Source organism: Euprymna scolopes, chromosome 37 (assembly GCF_053919585.1).
Source record: "Euprymna scolopes isolate OS-2025 chromosome 37, ASM5391958v1, whole genome shotgun sequence".
Taxonomy (NCBI): Eukaryota; Metazoa; Mollusca; class Cephalopoda; order Sepiida; family Sepiolidae; genus Euprymna; species Euprymna scolopes.
In genome coordinates, this window is record NC_136518.1 from 42144102 (window position 1) to 42160280 (window position 16179).

Sequence of the window (16179 nt, forward strand, 5' to 3'; positions counted from 1 at the left end):
AAAAGTGCCCCTCCTTAGGGGAGCCTTCTGGATCCCCACTTTCGGGTCTTGTGCCACATTTAGCTGAGGTGGAGAGCAAATAAATCTCTACCTCCATTACTCGTCTGATGGGGAAGGTCTCCTAGCGGCCTCGGCTGCAGGGATACAGGGTAGAAGTACTCGTCAAGGATCCGTTCTCGACACTCAGCCCAACAGGTGAGGGGGATGGAACCGGCCCAGCACCTGTCGGACTGAGGTACGCCGCCTGGGTAATACCTAGGAGGTCTATCCTCCCAGGCCTTGCAACTGGGCTTTCCAGTGGAGTAAGTTTATAGCTTACTGCCTGAGGAATGCCGACGGGGTTTGTCAGACAATTTTTACAATTGCAGGATTGACCCTCCTTTAGGGGAGCCTGCTGGTTTCCCACTTTCCGGCCTTGTGCCACATTTTGCTGAGGTGGGCGGCAAATAAATCTCTACCTCCATTATGAGTCAAAAATATTGCAACAAACGTGCTTCGCGAGAACTTATGTGGCCATAAAGTGTTTGCGTAACATCTTGCACTTGTGTGTCCCTGTATTCTGACTCTTTTTGTATATGAATTATTTGCAATCTAAACAGAGATCCAATGATAAATGATGGCTAACTTGTAACTGCTGTCTCGGATCACTTCAGTTCAAGTGTGTAATGGTAGGAAGGGGGCTAGGTTACTGTGACTGCCGACTTGGGCATATGTCACTGAGCCTCAACCTCGTCTTGTTTCTGGATCAATCAAGCAAATGAGGAGATGTAGGGTACAGTCATGCGAGAGATTTTTTATAGCCACTTCACGTGACTCTTTAATCGGAAGGGTCCGGAAATCCTGCAAGCCGAAAGGTTCAGGGAAATGACTAATTAATGTAAAATAGTATGCATGAATTGTTATGTATTTTTAACATTTACATTGGCAAACGCTGCGATATAAATGGACCCCTTTGTAGGATGTAGCTTCCTTTCTTTAATGTTGATTTTTAACAATTTTTTGTCGTTCCCCCTTAGTCGCCATCTTTTCCCTCATCAAGGTTTTTTTTTTTTTTTTTACTTTCCTTACTCGTTTCATTTCAAAGTTGTTGTATCGAATTTCTTCCTTTTCCCCTCGAGTTCTCTTTGACACTTGATGACGCTTTTCCCTATCATTCCGATCGTTCCGTTCTCACAACGAGGCTGGTAATCTGCCTAAAGAGAAAACAACAAATAAGTTTTATCAGATCGTGTTTCTAATGGTTTCTTTTCTACTTTTTACAACTTCCATGTCACCTTTCCAATGCGTTAGTTCTCATTCCAGGAATCTTCTCAGTCTCGGTATAACACGCAATTTGTGTTTACTATTTTCTTACTCAAAGACGTGACTCTCAAAAGCTTTCCTGTCACATTAAATACAAGGTTTAGCTTCTGCGAATGAGCTTGCGTATAAATATTTAGGCGGTTTGAGATTAAATAAGTTCGAGTAAAATGTCCAGCTCTTAAGGCAATTAGATTAGGATATAAAAAGATAGATTAAAAAAAAATGAAATTTATATATGAAAGATAATTGGAGGTAGATAAATCTTCACCAAAATAAAATTGGAAAATAGACAAATAAAACTAGAGATAGATAGATAAATAGATATAAACACATGAATAACTGCTATTATATCCACACGACATAAAAGTTCTTGCTACAAACGTATAAAAAGATATATGCGTGCTTTCAACGCACTTACATACTTACGCAAAATGTTTATATAAAGAGAAACATGCATGTATAACAGAGAGAGTCGTTAAACTAATAAGTCCCGGAATATCAACTAGGCTTAAACCTCTGTCAAATCAACTAAATGTTGCATCGTTCTGCCTGTTTTACCAGTATTTAGATCAGAATCCCGCCCAGGAACAAAAAGCCCTTGTACTCCCTATGCGAAAACACACTCTACAAACACGACACGCAGCAAAATCGCACTCCTACACACGAGAGATCTTTAGATGCCAGAAAGCCTTCTACTCTAATAGTTTCTTTCAGAAGAGTGCTAAACGTTTAAATTCCCTCTCAGGTGCCTGCTACCCTGACTGCACAGACATGTCGAAATACAAGTGTAATGTAAACAGATATCTTACTGCTCAACTTCTAACTTGGAGCCCTTCAACATTATATCCCAAATGGTAGACATTTACATCAAAGTGTCAATGTATTTTGTTTGGGACGAAAATGCAATACGTGTGACACCCTGCACTGAAGATTCCCGAAAGGATGAAACACTAGTGTCTGTAGGTATTTAATTATTATAGTAAAAAATAATTATGACAGCCCCTTTAAGAAATTCGTTTCTTATCGTTGAGCACTTTCAGTTGAATTAAAAGTCGGTCAATTTAGCTCTTATGCGTAGATCATCGTATAACGATTAGATCACTGTTTGTCTGGCGTAAATGAACACTTAAAATTAAGATGTTTAAAATTCAACGTTATTTCAAGCGGTTAATGATAGCCGAATGGATTAGGTCTCCGCTAATCAAGCCAGAGATGTCTCGTGATACGGGGTTCGAATCGTTCGACTGGTAGTAATCGTGACACCCAGCTCTGAAGATTACCGAAAGGATGAAACACTAGTGCCTGTAGGTATTTAATTATTATAGTAACAAATAATTATATATATATATATATTGCATGGTGGTTCATAGTGTCACATCGATTTAGAATATTAGATTTTTTTAAATTGTGAAAGACACACGCAAACACGCACAAATATATATATATATACACACATATATATATAGATATAGATAGATAGATAGATAGAGGGAGGTATATCTACATTGTTCAAACACGTTTGAATATATGGTTGTGGCAGTTTTAATCATTTAGAACTGTTTTAAAGCTTCACCGGTCACTTCTTTTTCGACCAAATTTCAAACAATTATTACAGTTTATAGATTACTTTCTTGGCTATATTGTGAAAAAAATCAATTTTTTACATTCAATTTTTGACATTATATAATCAATTCTTAATGCTGCAATATTTTAAGTTATAAATTTATTATATTTTATACTAGAATATCTTGTCTTTTTCGTTTCCAGTTTTAACAACTAGTCGTTTACTTTTCCATGTTTAAACTTAACCATATTACTTTGCATGCTCGCATTTTTCTATTGTAATATATATTTATAAATAAAGAGAGACAGAATGACAAACGAAACCGTTATTCGTCTTTGTTTTAATGGCGAAGTATGATTTATTATAGAATAAGAAAGAATTCATTACATCAAAAGAAAACATATTTTAGCAAACTGCATCGCAATCAATAAAAAATACATTTACCTTCATTTTCCCAGAAAAGTAAAAAATAATTTGAATTTTCAATCAAATTTAAAATAATTTCACTCAATTATTCTCCTTTAGCAAAACTAAATTATAACTTCGCCTTCTGCCAAAATGCGTCGTTAGACTTAATCAAAAAGTTACATTTTTCATTTATCATCAACTGTTTAGTATATTGCTTAATTTCATGTTGCTATTCTGAAATAGATATCGATTTGAATAAACATCTTATATTGCACAATGCATGAACTAAAAGAGTGTGCAAAGGAAGGCAATTGAAAACTCGAAAAAAATATCTCTATCTCTATCTACTATTATTTAAACGGAACTTTATCTGTGTATTTGTGTCTCTGTAAGTTCTTTCCTTATGGACTTGAAAACGGCTGAGTCCATATTTATGAAGCCTTACAGAAAGATACTTTTTTGCCTGGCTGTGTTCTTAGATAGGTTTTGTATCGGAATGACCTCGATAAGTATCGATAATAAACAAACGAAATAATCTGCAAAAAGAAGGAACACGCGATTTAACTAAAGTTTAAATCTTACACAGCCTAACATCACAAGTGCGTTTGGGGAGTTTTATTACAAAACAAGATGAAAGGTACAACACATAAAATCAACAGCAGGTGCTTTGATATAGAAGAGGTGCGTTCGAACTAAATGTTTCTGTTTAAAGTATAATAAAAAAAAATAATACTTGACTTTTTAATTTTAAACTTCAATTTAAGTCATTTTCACCGCACAAGCAGTAATGCCAGGCATATAAAATTAACCGTAGTTTCTTTCTTTTATGACCAGGGCGCGTTAAGAATTAACTGTTTCTATTTAGATCAGAATTGACGCATGATACTTGACTTTTGCATTATATACTTTAATGCAAGCCATTATATATAAAAACAATTTATAAGACCAACAGTAGGTTTTCTACAGTGCAATAGACTACAATATATTGTAAACTTCTTCACTTCAACAAACATATGGATCTTCCTTCCGGTTCATCGCGATTGTTCCAAAATTAGAGCATGCAATCGATTTGATTGAAAAATTAGCTATTTCATCATTTTCGATGACAATAAAATTATGCCTTGACCTATGTACAAAATAGGCTTCGTGGCTTCTTGGGGAATGCCCTTTTCTCTTCCCTGCAACCTCTCCCCTATAGGAGAGACGTTGCAAGCCGGTTTTGTTTTATCCTTACTTCCATGGCAAGTGGTCGTCTTAGCTCCAATCTCTGGTCCCTCCTCGCAAATCTTTCACGAAAAACACCCGTCTAGCCGAAACCACTGCCAAAAATTTTACCCATTCTTTATCTGTGCCAAAACCAAAACGTAGATTCCACGAACAAAGCTTCTTTCTTAGAAGTGCACGCCTGTGAAACTCTCTTCCGTTTGCCTGTTTCCCACCTGACTACAACCTGGATGTCTTCAAGTCCAATATAGACAAATTCCTGATGAACCGCCCCCTTAAGTAAGACACTTTATCAAATCTCCAATGCTAACGCACTGTACACGCAATAAGCCTAATCCTCGAGTGGCTTCCGGGCCTTGATAAGTGGTGACCACCTTCTAAAAAAAAATATGGGAGCTTGAAACATTCGTTGATAATCATTTTATTCCGGGCATCGTCAGATCACCCCGCTAATATTTGATATTTGTGGGTTAGGTTTATTTCTAAAACCGTAAAGCAGTGTTGTTTGAGAGTATGGGCAGTCAACGAGAATGGTGAATGGTATTCTTACAGTTTGGTCAGAAACTGCTGAAACCGACCCATGAAGGAACTCTGCTAGATACCGTTGTTTAGGTACTTTTGTTGGTTATATGTTGATTTTATTTCACACGGGGCCACAAAATACAATAAGATTAATGCATGGAAGTGCACCTCATAAACTGTACTTGTATTTTACTAGATGTAAGTCTAAACTGAAACGATACCTGGAGCCATTTTAAAATTTCTACTTGGATTTTGCTTACGAAAGTCTATCTCATTTTGGGCGTGTAGAACTGGCTTGCTCGGAATTTCTAGGAAATAGCTATTATATCCCCGTTGGCGAATATGACGACGTTAGGTTTTTGCAGTTCTTGCATAGAGGTGTCGCAATCCTCTTATATCCAGCACGTGGTATTCAAAAACAGTCACTCATCGAAAATAATACTTACTAGGCTAAATTTTGCTTAAATTGGTGATCATTCGAGAATCAGTATTGCAATGTGTTTAGGGTGTATACTACTACGTCGACTTAATAAATTATATTTTAAATTGCAATTTTAACAATGTCGTTTTTCTTTTCCAAGTAATGATTTTTTTATTCAAAACAACGGAAAGTAAATCTGTATTCACGAATACGAACTTATTATAACAATATTAAAATGTTATATTAGTGTATGGGTAGAAATATTATAGAAATGTTTAGTGACGTGACAATTTCCCGCTCTTATCTTACATATATGCATATACATGCATATACACATACACACAGACACGTGCGCATATATATGCACCCGAAACGTTAGCATTTTTCAGTATAATAATACGTTGTCTTCAATCAGCGATAATTCACATAAAATTTACGCTTTTCTGAACCGGGAATTAAACTGTATATATAATGTATCATAACTAGGGCTATGACAACGGCATATTCTTTGCATTGTTTGTACCCTCGAGTATATGCCCGACATAGTTATAGAAAGTTAATCAACCGAGAACCACATAACTTTACATAAAAGTATATAGCATATAAACGGATACACATTCGAGAGTCAAAACAATGAGAAGAATATGCTGTTCTCATAGCCCTCATCATAACTTTCAAACAAGTTCCTCTTTATTTTCTATCACATTTACGTAATTCTTACACTCGTATTTTCTATAGACTAACGTTCCGCAAGTCCACATTTATGCCCACTTTGTATAACCACATTTCATTTGATGTTCGTATCCATCTTACTTTATATATTTTTTCATTGATCTATTGATAGCGAATTAATCATATATTACACAATTAAAATTCCATATCCATGTTCTCTCGCATAATTTATGTATCAAGATTACCCCAGTCTATAACAACTGATAACGCAAAAAAAAATTATTTTATAGGAAGGAAGCTATCGATGACAACAACCGTGAAAGAGATTCTCTTTACTTTATGTCTTGATTTACTTAAATGTTTGCTAAAAAGAATATTAATCTTTATTTTATTTTTCTATTTCCACAGACGGATCTAGTACCTGGTCAGAATGGTGGGGCTATGACGGATTATCAGGTAAGAATTCTTCCAAATACGTCTTATTTTTTAATTTTATTTTTATGTTACTTCTGTTTATTCTGTACACCATTTCGCCAATGAGGGTATGTTTTCGATCGTATTAGTCACCATGCGTTTCTATAGCCTTTTTCTAATTATATACCACAGTCAAAATTTAAATTGATCTAATTTTTGAATAATTTGATAAAAAGTTAGGTTCAAGATCATGAAACAGGTCGAGGTCACACATTTTGTACGATATCTCTATTCTATCCATAGTTGAGACTCTCTACTGGCCGATATTATAGTAACCGAAGTGTTACGTTTTCGTATTATTTGGATTCGTCGGACTACTATTCTCATCTTGAGTGTATTTTCATAACGTTTCGGTCGATGTAATCTCCGGCATTCTTCAGGTGTATCTTGTCGAACTCAGGAATGTTTCTTTCCAACTCGGAAATTTGGGCGGAATTTCGAGCGGAACCCTTTATTTACGTCACAGGGGTAGCGTGCTCTTGTTCCCTCAGGCATGACTGGATAGTGCCTTATCTCGCTTATATATATATATATATATATATATATATATATATATATATATATATGTGTGTGTGTGTGTGTGTATGTATATATATATGTATATATAGTATGCCTTTACTTACTTGTATATATTATCTTTAGTTTATAATTACTCGTTCCCATATCGTATTCACTTCTATACTAGATCTTCATTTAGAAACGTCGTCTCACATTTTATTCATTTTTATATTAGCCTAATATTTTAGCCTGAAAAATTCACTTGGGTGCAAAATTGTAAGTGAATCTCAACTTCCGCACGCACATACATACACACGCACTCACATACATATATGCTTTATAATTAAATAATACAAAACATGACAAAGATAGAAAATGTTTCTTATAGTAGAATGCATTGATATAATTGGAATGGCTTCATGTACTACGTTGACCAGTTAAAAACAAGAAAAAATGATGATTAAAATAAAAACTGAATCAATTACAATTTTTATTAATTTATCAAAAAATCAAACTAAGAATTATATTAAGAAAAATCATGAACACAATTTTTTTTCACAAATCGACACGTTTTACAAGAGGATGAAAATTCGTCAAATGGGTCACTGATTATCTGAAATTCGAAAAGTTTTAAAGGATTGATAAATGTCGTAAATTATTCCAATTTTATTTCTCGCATCAAATTGTTTTTAGCTCATCTACAAAAGTTTTCCAAAAGTAATACACTCTTCATTTACTTCTCCTGAATAAATCAGATAAAATTTCAAATTGCATTCGTTTGAGGACCGACATTATGCATTCAATATCGGGAATCTTTCTATTTCTGATATTAACGGTGCATCTATCTAAGAAAGACAACCCTGTTATCGACGTGCGCCAGAAGCAAATATTATTTTAAAGTGTAAAGGCATGGTGGTGACTATATAGAAACATAAATTCTAGGGCAAAAATGTCGCTCGTTTTAAATTATACCACTATTGCTTTCGTAGCTCTTCGCTTTTGTAAGTTTAAGAAATAGAAAGCTTTACTTTTGGAACAGTCTTGTAGCTATCAATCTTTCTTGCTCTTCCTCTGTCTTTGTCTTTATCTCTCTCTCTCTCTCTCCACACACACACACATACACATATATATATATATGTGTGTGTGTGTAATATATATATATATATATATATATAATATAAGAGAAGCTGTAAATACCTTATATATTTACATTACGCCATTTTTCTCTTCCAATTTTCAGATTTTTATCATGTAAAAACGCACTTTATTTCCTTGTATTGGCTTGATTGTTGATATTTCTTCTGATGAGTTAAGGGCAAAATAGATTCACTAATTGATATAATAATCAAGTGTTTGATTTTGTCATACGAAGCACATACTGTCAGGAATTGTAAATCTCAACTGAATTAAAGGAACAGATTGTAAGATGGTCAACATCATGAACTTTGGAATAGAAACTTGTATCATTCATTCACTCTATATATATAATGTATGCATGTATGTTTGTATGTACGTATGTATGTATGTATGTATGTATGTATGCGCGTATGTATGTGTGAATTTCAACGTGGATATTTATTAATATGTATACTCATAAGAAAAAGATTATTTTAAGCCGGAACAGTATTATTCCTAATTTAATACTCAATGGGAATTTGATTCTTTGTTTTTCTGAAGTAAGAATGATATTGTTACTATTCGTTTACTAATGAGAATTTTGTACGAGGTTTGTTCCAAACCAATGCATCCGATTTTTATATTCCACCCGAATAGATCAAAAGGAAAGCAAATTGCGTTGTTATCATTACGGAACTTATGCATTCATAGCGTGAAAGTTTCATCTTTCTGTTGCTAATATTGACAGCGTGATATTCTAAGAAAACAATCCATGTCATAGACATGCGTCAGAAGCAGGGATGCATCATTGTAATCCTGGCTTAAACGCACTAATAATTGTGGTAACTATGTAGAAGTGCAAATGCTGAAACACAAATAATGGTACCACTCTTATCTTCGTAGTTTTCCAAATATTTTAGTGAAACAAATAGGATTCTTACTCTTGGAACGACGCTCGTAGCTGTCTGTCTCCAACTAAAATTATACCAGTACGTTTATTAATGTAGAATTGTATTCTCTTGTGACGTTCAGTTTAGTTTACTATACAATTTTAGACTAATAAACTATGTTTTAATGTCTTATTTTGTGCAAAATAAAGTATCTGTTTTATTGCTATTAGACAATCCTCCCACGCTTTGCATGTTTTCCTGTGGTTACTCTAGTATATATCCGTTCGTTACAATAGCATGCTCCTCGTCCTTACCTCCTTTCATAGACGGATTATTGCACTGTATATCCGTTCGAACAAGATATTAACCCTACTTTTGCGGATTAATACTGTGTTAGTTATGTAGTTATCTATTTACTGCGTAATTGTTTTTACGTCGTGTTTTACTGGGTTAAACATTCTGGAATATCGGTAAATAACCTTCGTTATTTAGTAGCAAATTCATTCATCCATTTCGAAGGAATTAGATGACTCTACAGTTGGCATTGTTTTTCCCCGACATCTTTCTAGTACGAACTTTTTCAATGAAGATATAAGGTACATATTGGAGCAAGCCCGTAAAGATTATCAACACATGAAAATGTTTCTACAGAACGAATTGAATTCGAAATTAGCACACCCAGGTTATTAGTCCCTGACGTTTATCACTAAGAAACTGTTACACCCTTTTACCAAATAATAGTTATCTATATCAGCGAAAATGAACTAGTTGCGTATTTTTGTTTATATTCCTAACTGTTGTCAGATAAAGCAACTAATTCGAGGTTGAATGATAAAATTGTTTGTCTAGAAAAGACGACATGATTTCATTCCCGCTTGATAAAAACCGGTATACTTTTTTGTTGCAGACCATCTACTAATCGAGCAGTTGTGTTCAAATCCCAAGAGCGATAGCTGTTTTCTATCATGTATGAAAGTGGCACAATGTTCAACGAGGGAGATTAGAGATGCGCCACTGTATAACTCATGATCTCTAAGGATTCAAGTTATGACAATAGAACTATTGTCAGCACCGCCAAAATGCACCGCTGGATCGCCACGAATAACAGAGAAGTTGTCAGCTATTGTTATGGTCTTTGGGGTTGTTTTAAATTGAGGGCAACATCATGCCACATTACATCCTCGAAGTTGGCTTGAAAGTCAGTACAAAAGTGGACCTGGATGTGCTGAAGAGTGTGGCGATACCCTGGTGCAATAAGGTCATCTCTGACAGAATCTGCGTGTAGCAGCAGGACAGGGCGCTGGTCCACAACTCCAAAGAGACCTAAATTTGGCTTCTACGACTTTGTACGCTTCTTTCACTGCCCCCCCCCCGACCTGAAACCGTCGGAGTACTTCGTTTACTCGTACATCAAATTCATCACAACATGACATTCCACAACACCAAAGCCAGCCTGATTGGCGCCATCCGCCGAGTATTCGCAAAGCTCTCACCGGCGCTTGTGAGAAAGGCATGCCCCCAGTTCCGGACCCGTATGAAAGTAGAAGCTGGAGGCGACTATGTTGAATATATGTCAGCTCCACTATATGATCAAGTTGTCTGAATTGATTTTTATCAATGAAAGTTTTAAAATAGAGGTGCAGTGTCGTTTCTGTTAGAGCAACAAATTTATCATTACATCCTGTAGCAGCATACATTTGTTTATATTCATAATTGTTGTCAGAATAACAAATTAATATTTATAAACTGCAGCTAATAGTTCTTTATTAAATATTAAGATTCATAGACCGCTTTAACGTGAACATCGTATGAACGGCATAAAAAGATACTAGACTCTTAAGAAAATTCCCATAATTCCAGTAATTATAAGAGCAACCAATCTCATGAAAAGAATTTTCAAAACCACACGATAAATATACCCGGTAAACCTAGTGCAAAGGAGATACAATCTATTGCATTAAGAAAAGTTAGAATTTACAAAAAAAATCTCTCGGTTTAAGTGTATAAAATAGCGAGTTAAAGTCTGGCATTTAGTAAGTTGCCCTTTAATTCATCGAACATAATTTTACGGAAACATATAAAGCGGTAGTAAAAATCTACATAGGTGTTTTTTGTACATTTTTACTGTTTTCTTTTAGATATTTTAAGTTTATTGACAAGAATTTCGTGTAAAATGCTTAAGCAAATCGATTTCAATGCGGCCCAGATGTAAACCACATATATCAAGAGTATCTTCAAAGACGATAAACACATCCTCTTTAACACTTGAGCACATGTTATTTATCTTGATGAGCAGAGTTAACGTAACATGCGGTTGCGATTTCCTAAGCAGGAAAGAGAAGTTGGGGCATACAGAAATACCATTCAGTACCATTCAATATCATAGTTCACGTAATGTTTTCTCTAACCAGACAAACAGTAAACGATTTGTAACCATGTAATTATGTAAACCGTTTTTAAAAGGAACGCAGGTGCACTGCCCGGGAGATTTAAACACAGATCATGAAAAAGTTGATGAGCTACAATAGAAACCGCGTAGTTGTTTCTTTTTTTATTTTATTTTTTTTTACATCGAAAGATTTATTGACAACGTGAGATGCCAAACAAAATAAACATTGCTTAAATAAGTTTAGAAAATCTCTGATGCGATTATATGTGTGCTTCTCACTTAAAAGAGCTATCAAATTATGAAAAGATATTTTAGTTTTTCGTTTTAGTTCAAATTTCTTTTAAACAAAGGAACGCGTAATTGATAGTTCATAGATGCTGAAAGCGCGAAGATATCGATATATTCAAATAGAAATTTGATTAATCGATTTGGAGAAAATGTACTGAAAAAGGCATATCGATGCTGGACATGATTTTTTTTTAAGTCACGCACACAAATTACAAAAAAACAGCATTGGAAAATGAAATATTTGTAAAATAAGCAAATATTATTTAGAATAGAATAACTTCATAGAGTTTACCAGTTCAAACATTTGCAAGTAAGGAAATATAAAAATCTCATATATGGCATATTATATTACGAAGATCACTGATATCCCAGTCATTATAAGATTAACGGGGCTCATATAAAACTAATTTCAAAAACTACCTGACTAATATATCCGGTCAACCAAGTGCAAGAGACATTCAAACATCCACACTAAAAAAGATTTAATTATATTCTTTAAAACAGATTCGATTTTGAATGTATGTAATTGCAGGTGAATGTCTGGAATCCGATAGTATACCTTATCTCCTGCTACAAATTTGAAAGAAATGTAAGAATCTTGCATAGAATGACCTTTTCGGGTGAACTGACTGCGGTTTATTGTATCGTCAAACGTCAATCATTATTCATACAAACAAAATATAATAACTAATAAGAAGCGTCTATTTTGCATGGTCTCTGTTGAATTACTTTGTCAATTTTTGTTTTACCAGATAAGTAGAAAAGTCGGACCTGTGGAACAAATTCGATTAAGGTTTTAGCCGATAAAAATAGTTTCTAAGTTGTCAAAGATTTTGAAAATTAGGACTTGGTACGTGTAGGTCGATTAAACCTGTATCTTCCACTCATGCGAAATTATACATGTATACGTTTAACTAAATACGTTTTCAAGTGCCAAACTGCTTACTTAGCAAAAATCCTGGAAAGCATAATGCTACTATTTCAGTAAATTGACGAGATTCGTCAGGTAACCTAAAATTCCAATTTCAAAGACATATTAAAATGGTGGCAACTATGACTGTAACGTTTTTCAATTAGTATTGATACCCAAGTCACGTGATTTATAACTATAATAAAAAAAACGAATACAGAGTAATAAAGATGGATATATTCGGGGTTGTGGGTAATGAAGAGTTGAAATAACTAACTAGATATGTTGGTTAGTATAGAAATAAATATATATATATATATATATATATATATATATATATATATATATATATATATACAAAATGGGTGAAAGAGACACGGCTAGGATGTAAGGAAAAGCATAGACGTGTAAATAGAAACAGGTTGAAGAAAAGAAACGTGGTAAGAGATGTTTTATAAAAAAATGTATGTTACTCAAACAATTAATCGCCTTAGTAACAGGTCGTGTTGACTTACTACGCTTTGTTACTTTAGTCATTTATTTATTTTTCAGTACCTGTTAAAAACTCTAAGCTAGGCCAGGTGCGTACGTTATCTTAAGGTTCGGAGATAAAATTTGCGAAAAAGAAACAAGTTGGTTGAACTTGTGAACTAAAAAGAATTTCACATGATTCGGAGAAGTTAAAGCCTAGGGTTCCAATAAAAGGTTGCTTTCGTTATTTCGTGTCGATTCATGAATGCAGTTGAATAAGCTTGGAAGGCAATATATTTCCATAGCAACTGAGATGATGAAATCTAATAAAAAGTTTACATGAATCCAATAGGAAAGAATAATACGATCTTCGTCGCATGAATAAAGACAGAACATCATTATGCCAACAACAACAACAATGCATGTCGTTCGTTAAGTTTTCTCTGGTCATAAATTAATAAATCAAAATTTAAGAGTCTGAGTAGACAGCCCCGAGGAAGAAAAGAAAAAAAAAACGCAACAATAGATAAAACAGTTATTCAAAGATGATGTACTGGCTAAAATAAGCTACGTCTAACGTCATTTACGTAACCAACAAATTAGGGTAGTCTACGTCTCCAGATTTATTTTTAGATTGTTAAACTAGCAGCACTAAGCAGGTGCTTTTTGATAATTTTTCCTTTCCATTTTTATGCTGTTTTTTTTTTTGTTGTTTTTTTTTTAAATATTGAACTGCTTGATAAAATAATCTCCAGACTATATGTTTCCAGAAATTTAACAATCCTCCCGAATTGATACAGCGTCTGGTATTCCAAAGAAGCATCCATCTTGTAGCGAGAGGTGAGAGTTATTAAGTAGTTTACTACATATGGTAACATGGGTGAACCATGTTTGTTTTACAGAAACATTTTCATGTGTAACATTTTTATAACAATCAAATGTTCAACAAACGATAAATGAATTTATACGAAGGGAATAAAAAAATGGATGCACACGAGAACGCATAGTCGTTTCATACACAAGAATATGTGCCTTAAACAAACGAGTACTTTAGCGTTGTGTCCGGTTGACGATCAAGCATATTTCAATTTAAAAAAAAACAAAAAACTTTTCTACATATCTATGGTCTGGTTTTCGTTCTTTCCATCATCACTTCCCGCTGTGTGTGGCCGTTGATCTGTATCGATGGATTGTCCAGTCGTTTTTTGAGCTTCTGTTACTCACGACGATTAACATTCATGATGACACTAAGAGACTTGTTGTCCGTTTTAATGATCTATCCGTAATAAAGATTTGTTAACCAAAATATTATTATTTCACTCACTAGTACTTACAAAGATCGACATCGCAGATTGCTCACTGATAAAAACCTGTAGTGTTTTCCCGGAGTCTGGGTGATAAGTCTCCTCGGATTCAAGTAATCTTCATTTCTTTTGACAACCTTTGCAAATAAATCTGTAATATTGCAACAGTCACTTGCTGTTGATTCTTTTTCTACCAATGACTATTGGTCTTCACTGGAATTTTGGTCGCAATAATCATTCGTTAACGTTCCAATCCCACCGCACCTTTCAAGTGAAGGTCTGGTGAATGCTTTAAGTCCTCGGTCTTTTTGTCATCTTTGACTCTTCGACCATTCAATAAACTGCATGCTTCCACTACAATACCTGTCCTGTCTTTCGTGGGAATGAGTGAGAAAAGAAGAATATATGAAAGGGAAGACGAGTGGATAGGTAGGGGATTGGAAAATACGAAGATAGAAATGAGGAGTAAGATAGAAAGGGGAGGTAGTAGTTAGTCTACAACTTCGCAGTTTCAGTTTTCTTGACTTTCTTTTTGTTTTACTCCTGTTCCATTTTCTATATGCTATGTTGGCGATTGCCAGTCTAGTAGATTATATTCCGCATTTCCGGTTTTCTTTAAGATTTCATCTTTTTTCAGCGTTAATGTCCCTTGTAAAATTCCTTTCTCCCACTTGTGTCTGTTTTCCCCTAGTCTTCTTTGCAAGGCCTTTGTAACTGTTCTCAATGCTCTTTCTGTGGTTTATTGTTTTGTCTTCTTATCCATAATATGTACATTTACTGTTTTGCTGTGTTTTATCTATTTTAGCTTCATTTGGTTCATACAAATCGCGTTGTTCTGTGCAGCTGTCAGTAGAGATTTTGTTTCTCTGTCCATGTGGCATTTCCCCAGCAATGTTGTTGTTGTTGTTATTATTATTATTATTATTATTATTATTATTATTATTATTATTATTATTATTATTATTTCACTCACTAAGAGTTCTCACACAGATCATTATCAGAGATCACTCATTGAAAACAACCAATGGTGTTTCCCGGAGTCTAAATGACAACACGTCTCCCCAAATCCCAAGCGCTCTTCACCTATCACGACCACTCCTGCAAATAAATTTGCGTTATTGCAAGAGTCGTTTGTCGTTTATATCTCAATGTCATTGGTTGTAGGATCTCACTGGGATTAGAGTGGCAGTAAGTCTTCGCAAAGTTCCGATCTCTTTCGCAGTTCTCCTATGGAGGTCTGGTAAGTGCTTTCACACCTAGGTCTTTCCATCCTCCTTGACCCGTCAACTATTAGGGATGGGAGAAAAATGGAAGAAAGGATGTTAAATGGAGAGGAGGGGTGGGCGAGGGAGAGAAAGGAGAAAAAATGAAGGAGATCGAAAGGGGAAATGGGGAAGAAAGGGAAATTGGGGGAGAGGAAAGAGAGAGTAGTTTCAGTTTTTTTTATTGTTTTACTTTTGTTTCATTGTCTATATAATCGGTTAGTATTTGTCAGTTCGTTGTATAGCCCGAGTCTTCCGACTTCTACTAGTCTTCTTTGGGACTGTTCCTAATGCTCCTACAATCTTCTGGCTTGGATGGAATTGAATCACCAAATCCAAAAGGATTGTGTGGTTTTCATTTTCCAATAAAGTCTCAAGTTTGTGTTTGACCCATTTGTCTGCATTTCCAAGGTTAAGTTGTTTGCAGAACTGCCAGTGCCCTACCTTCTCTACACGGCCATGTC

At 34.7% G+C, this 16179-nt stretch overlaps 1 protein-coding gene across 1 annotated transcript in view; it reads left to right on the forward strand.

The window, feature by feature from the left end:
• LOC145261136 (carbonic anhydrase-related protein 10-like) overlaps window positions 1-16179 on the forward strand; it is a 1563849-nt gene that overhangs the window by 913951 nt on the left and 633719 nt on the right. Inside the window, exon 3 of the mRNA XM_080119410.1 lies at window positions 6522-6569. Coding sequence (XP_079975536.1) covers window positions 6522-6569 — 48 coding nt within the window. The remainder of the gene's footprint in view (window positions 1-6521; window positions 6570-16179) is intronic.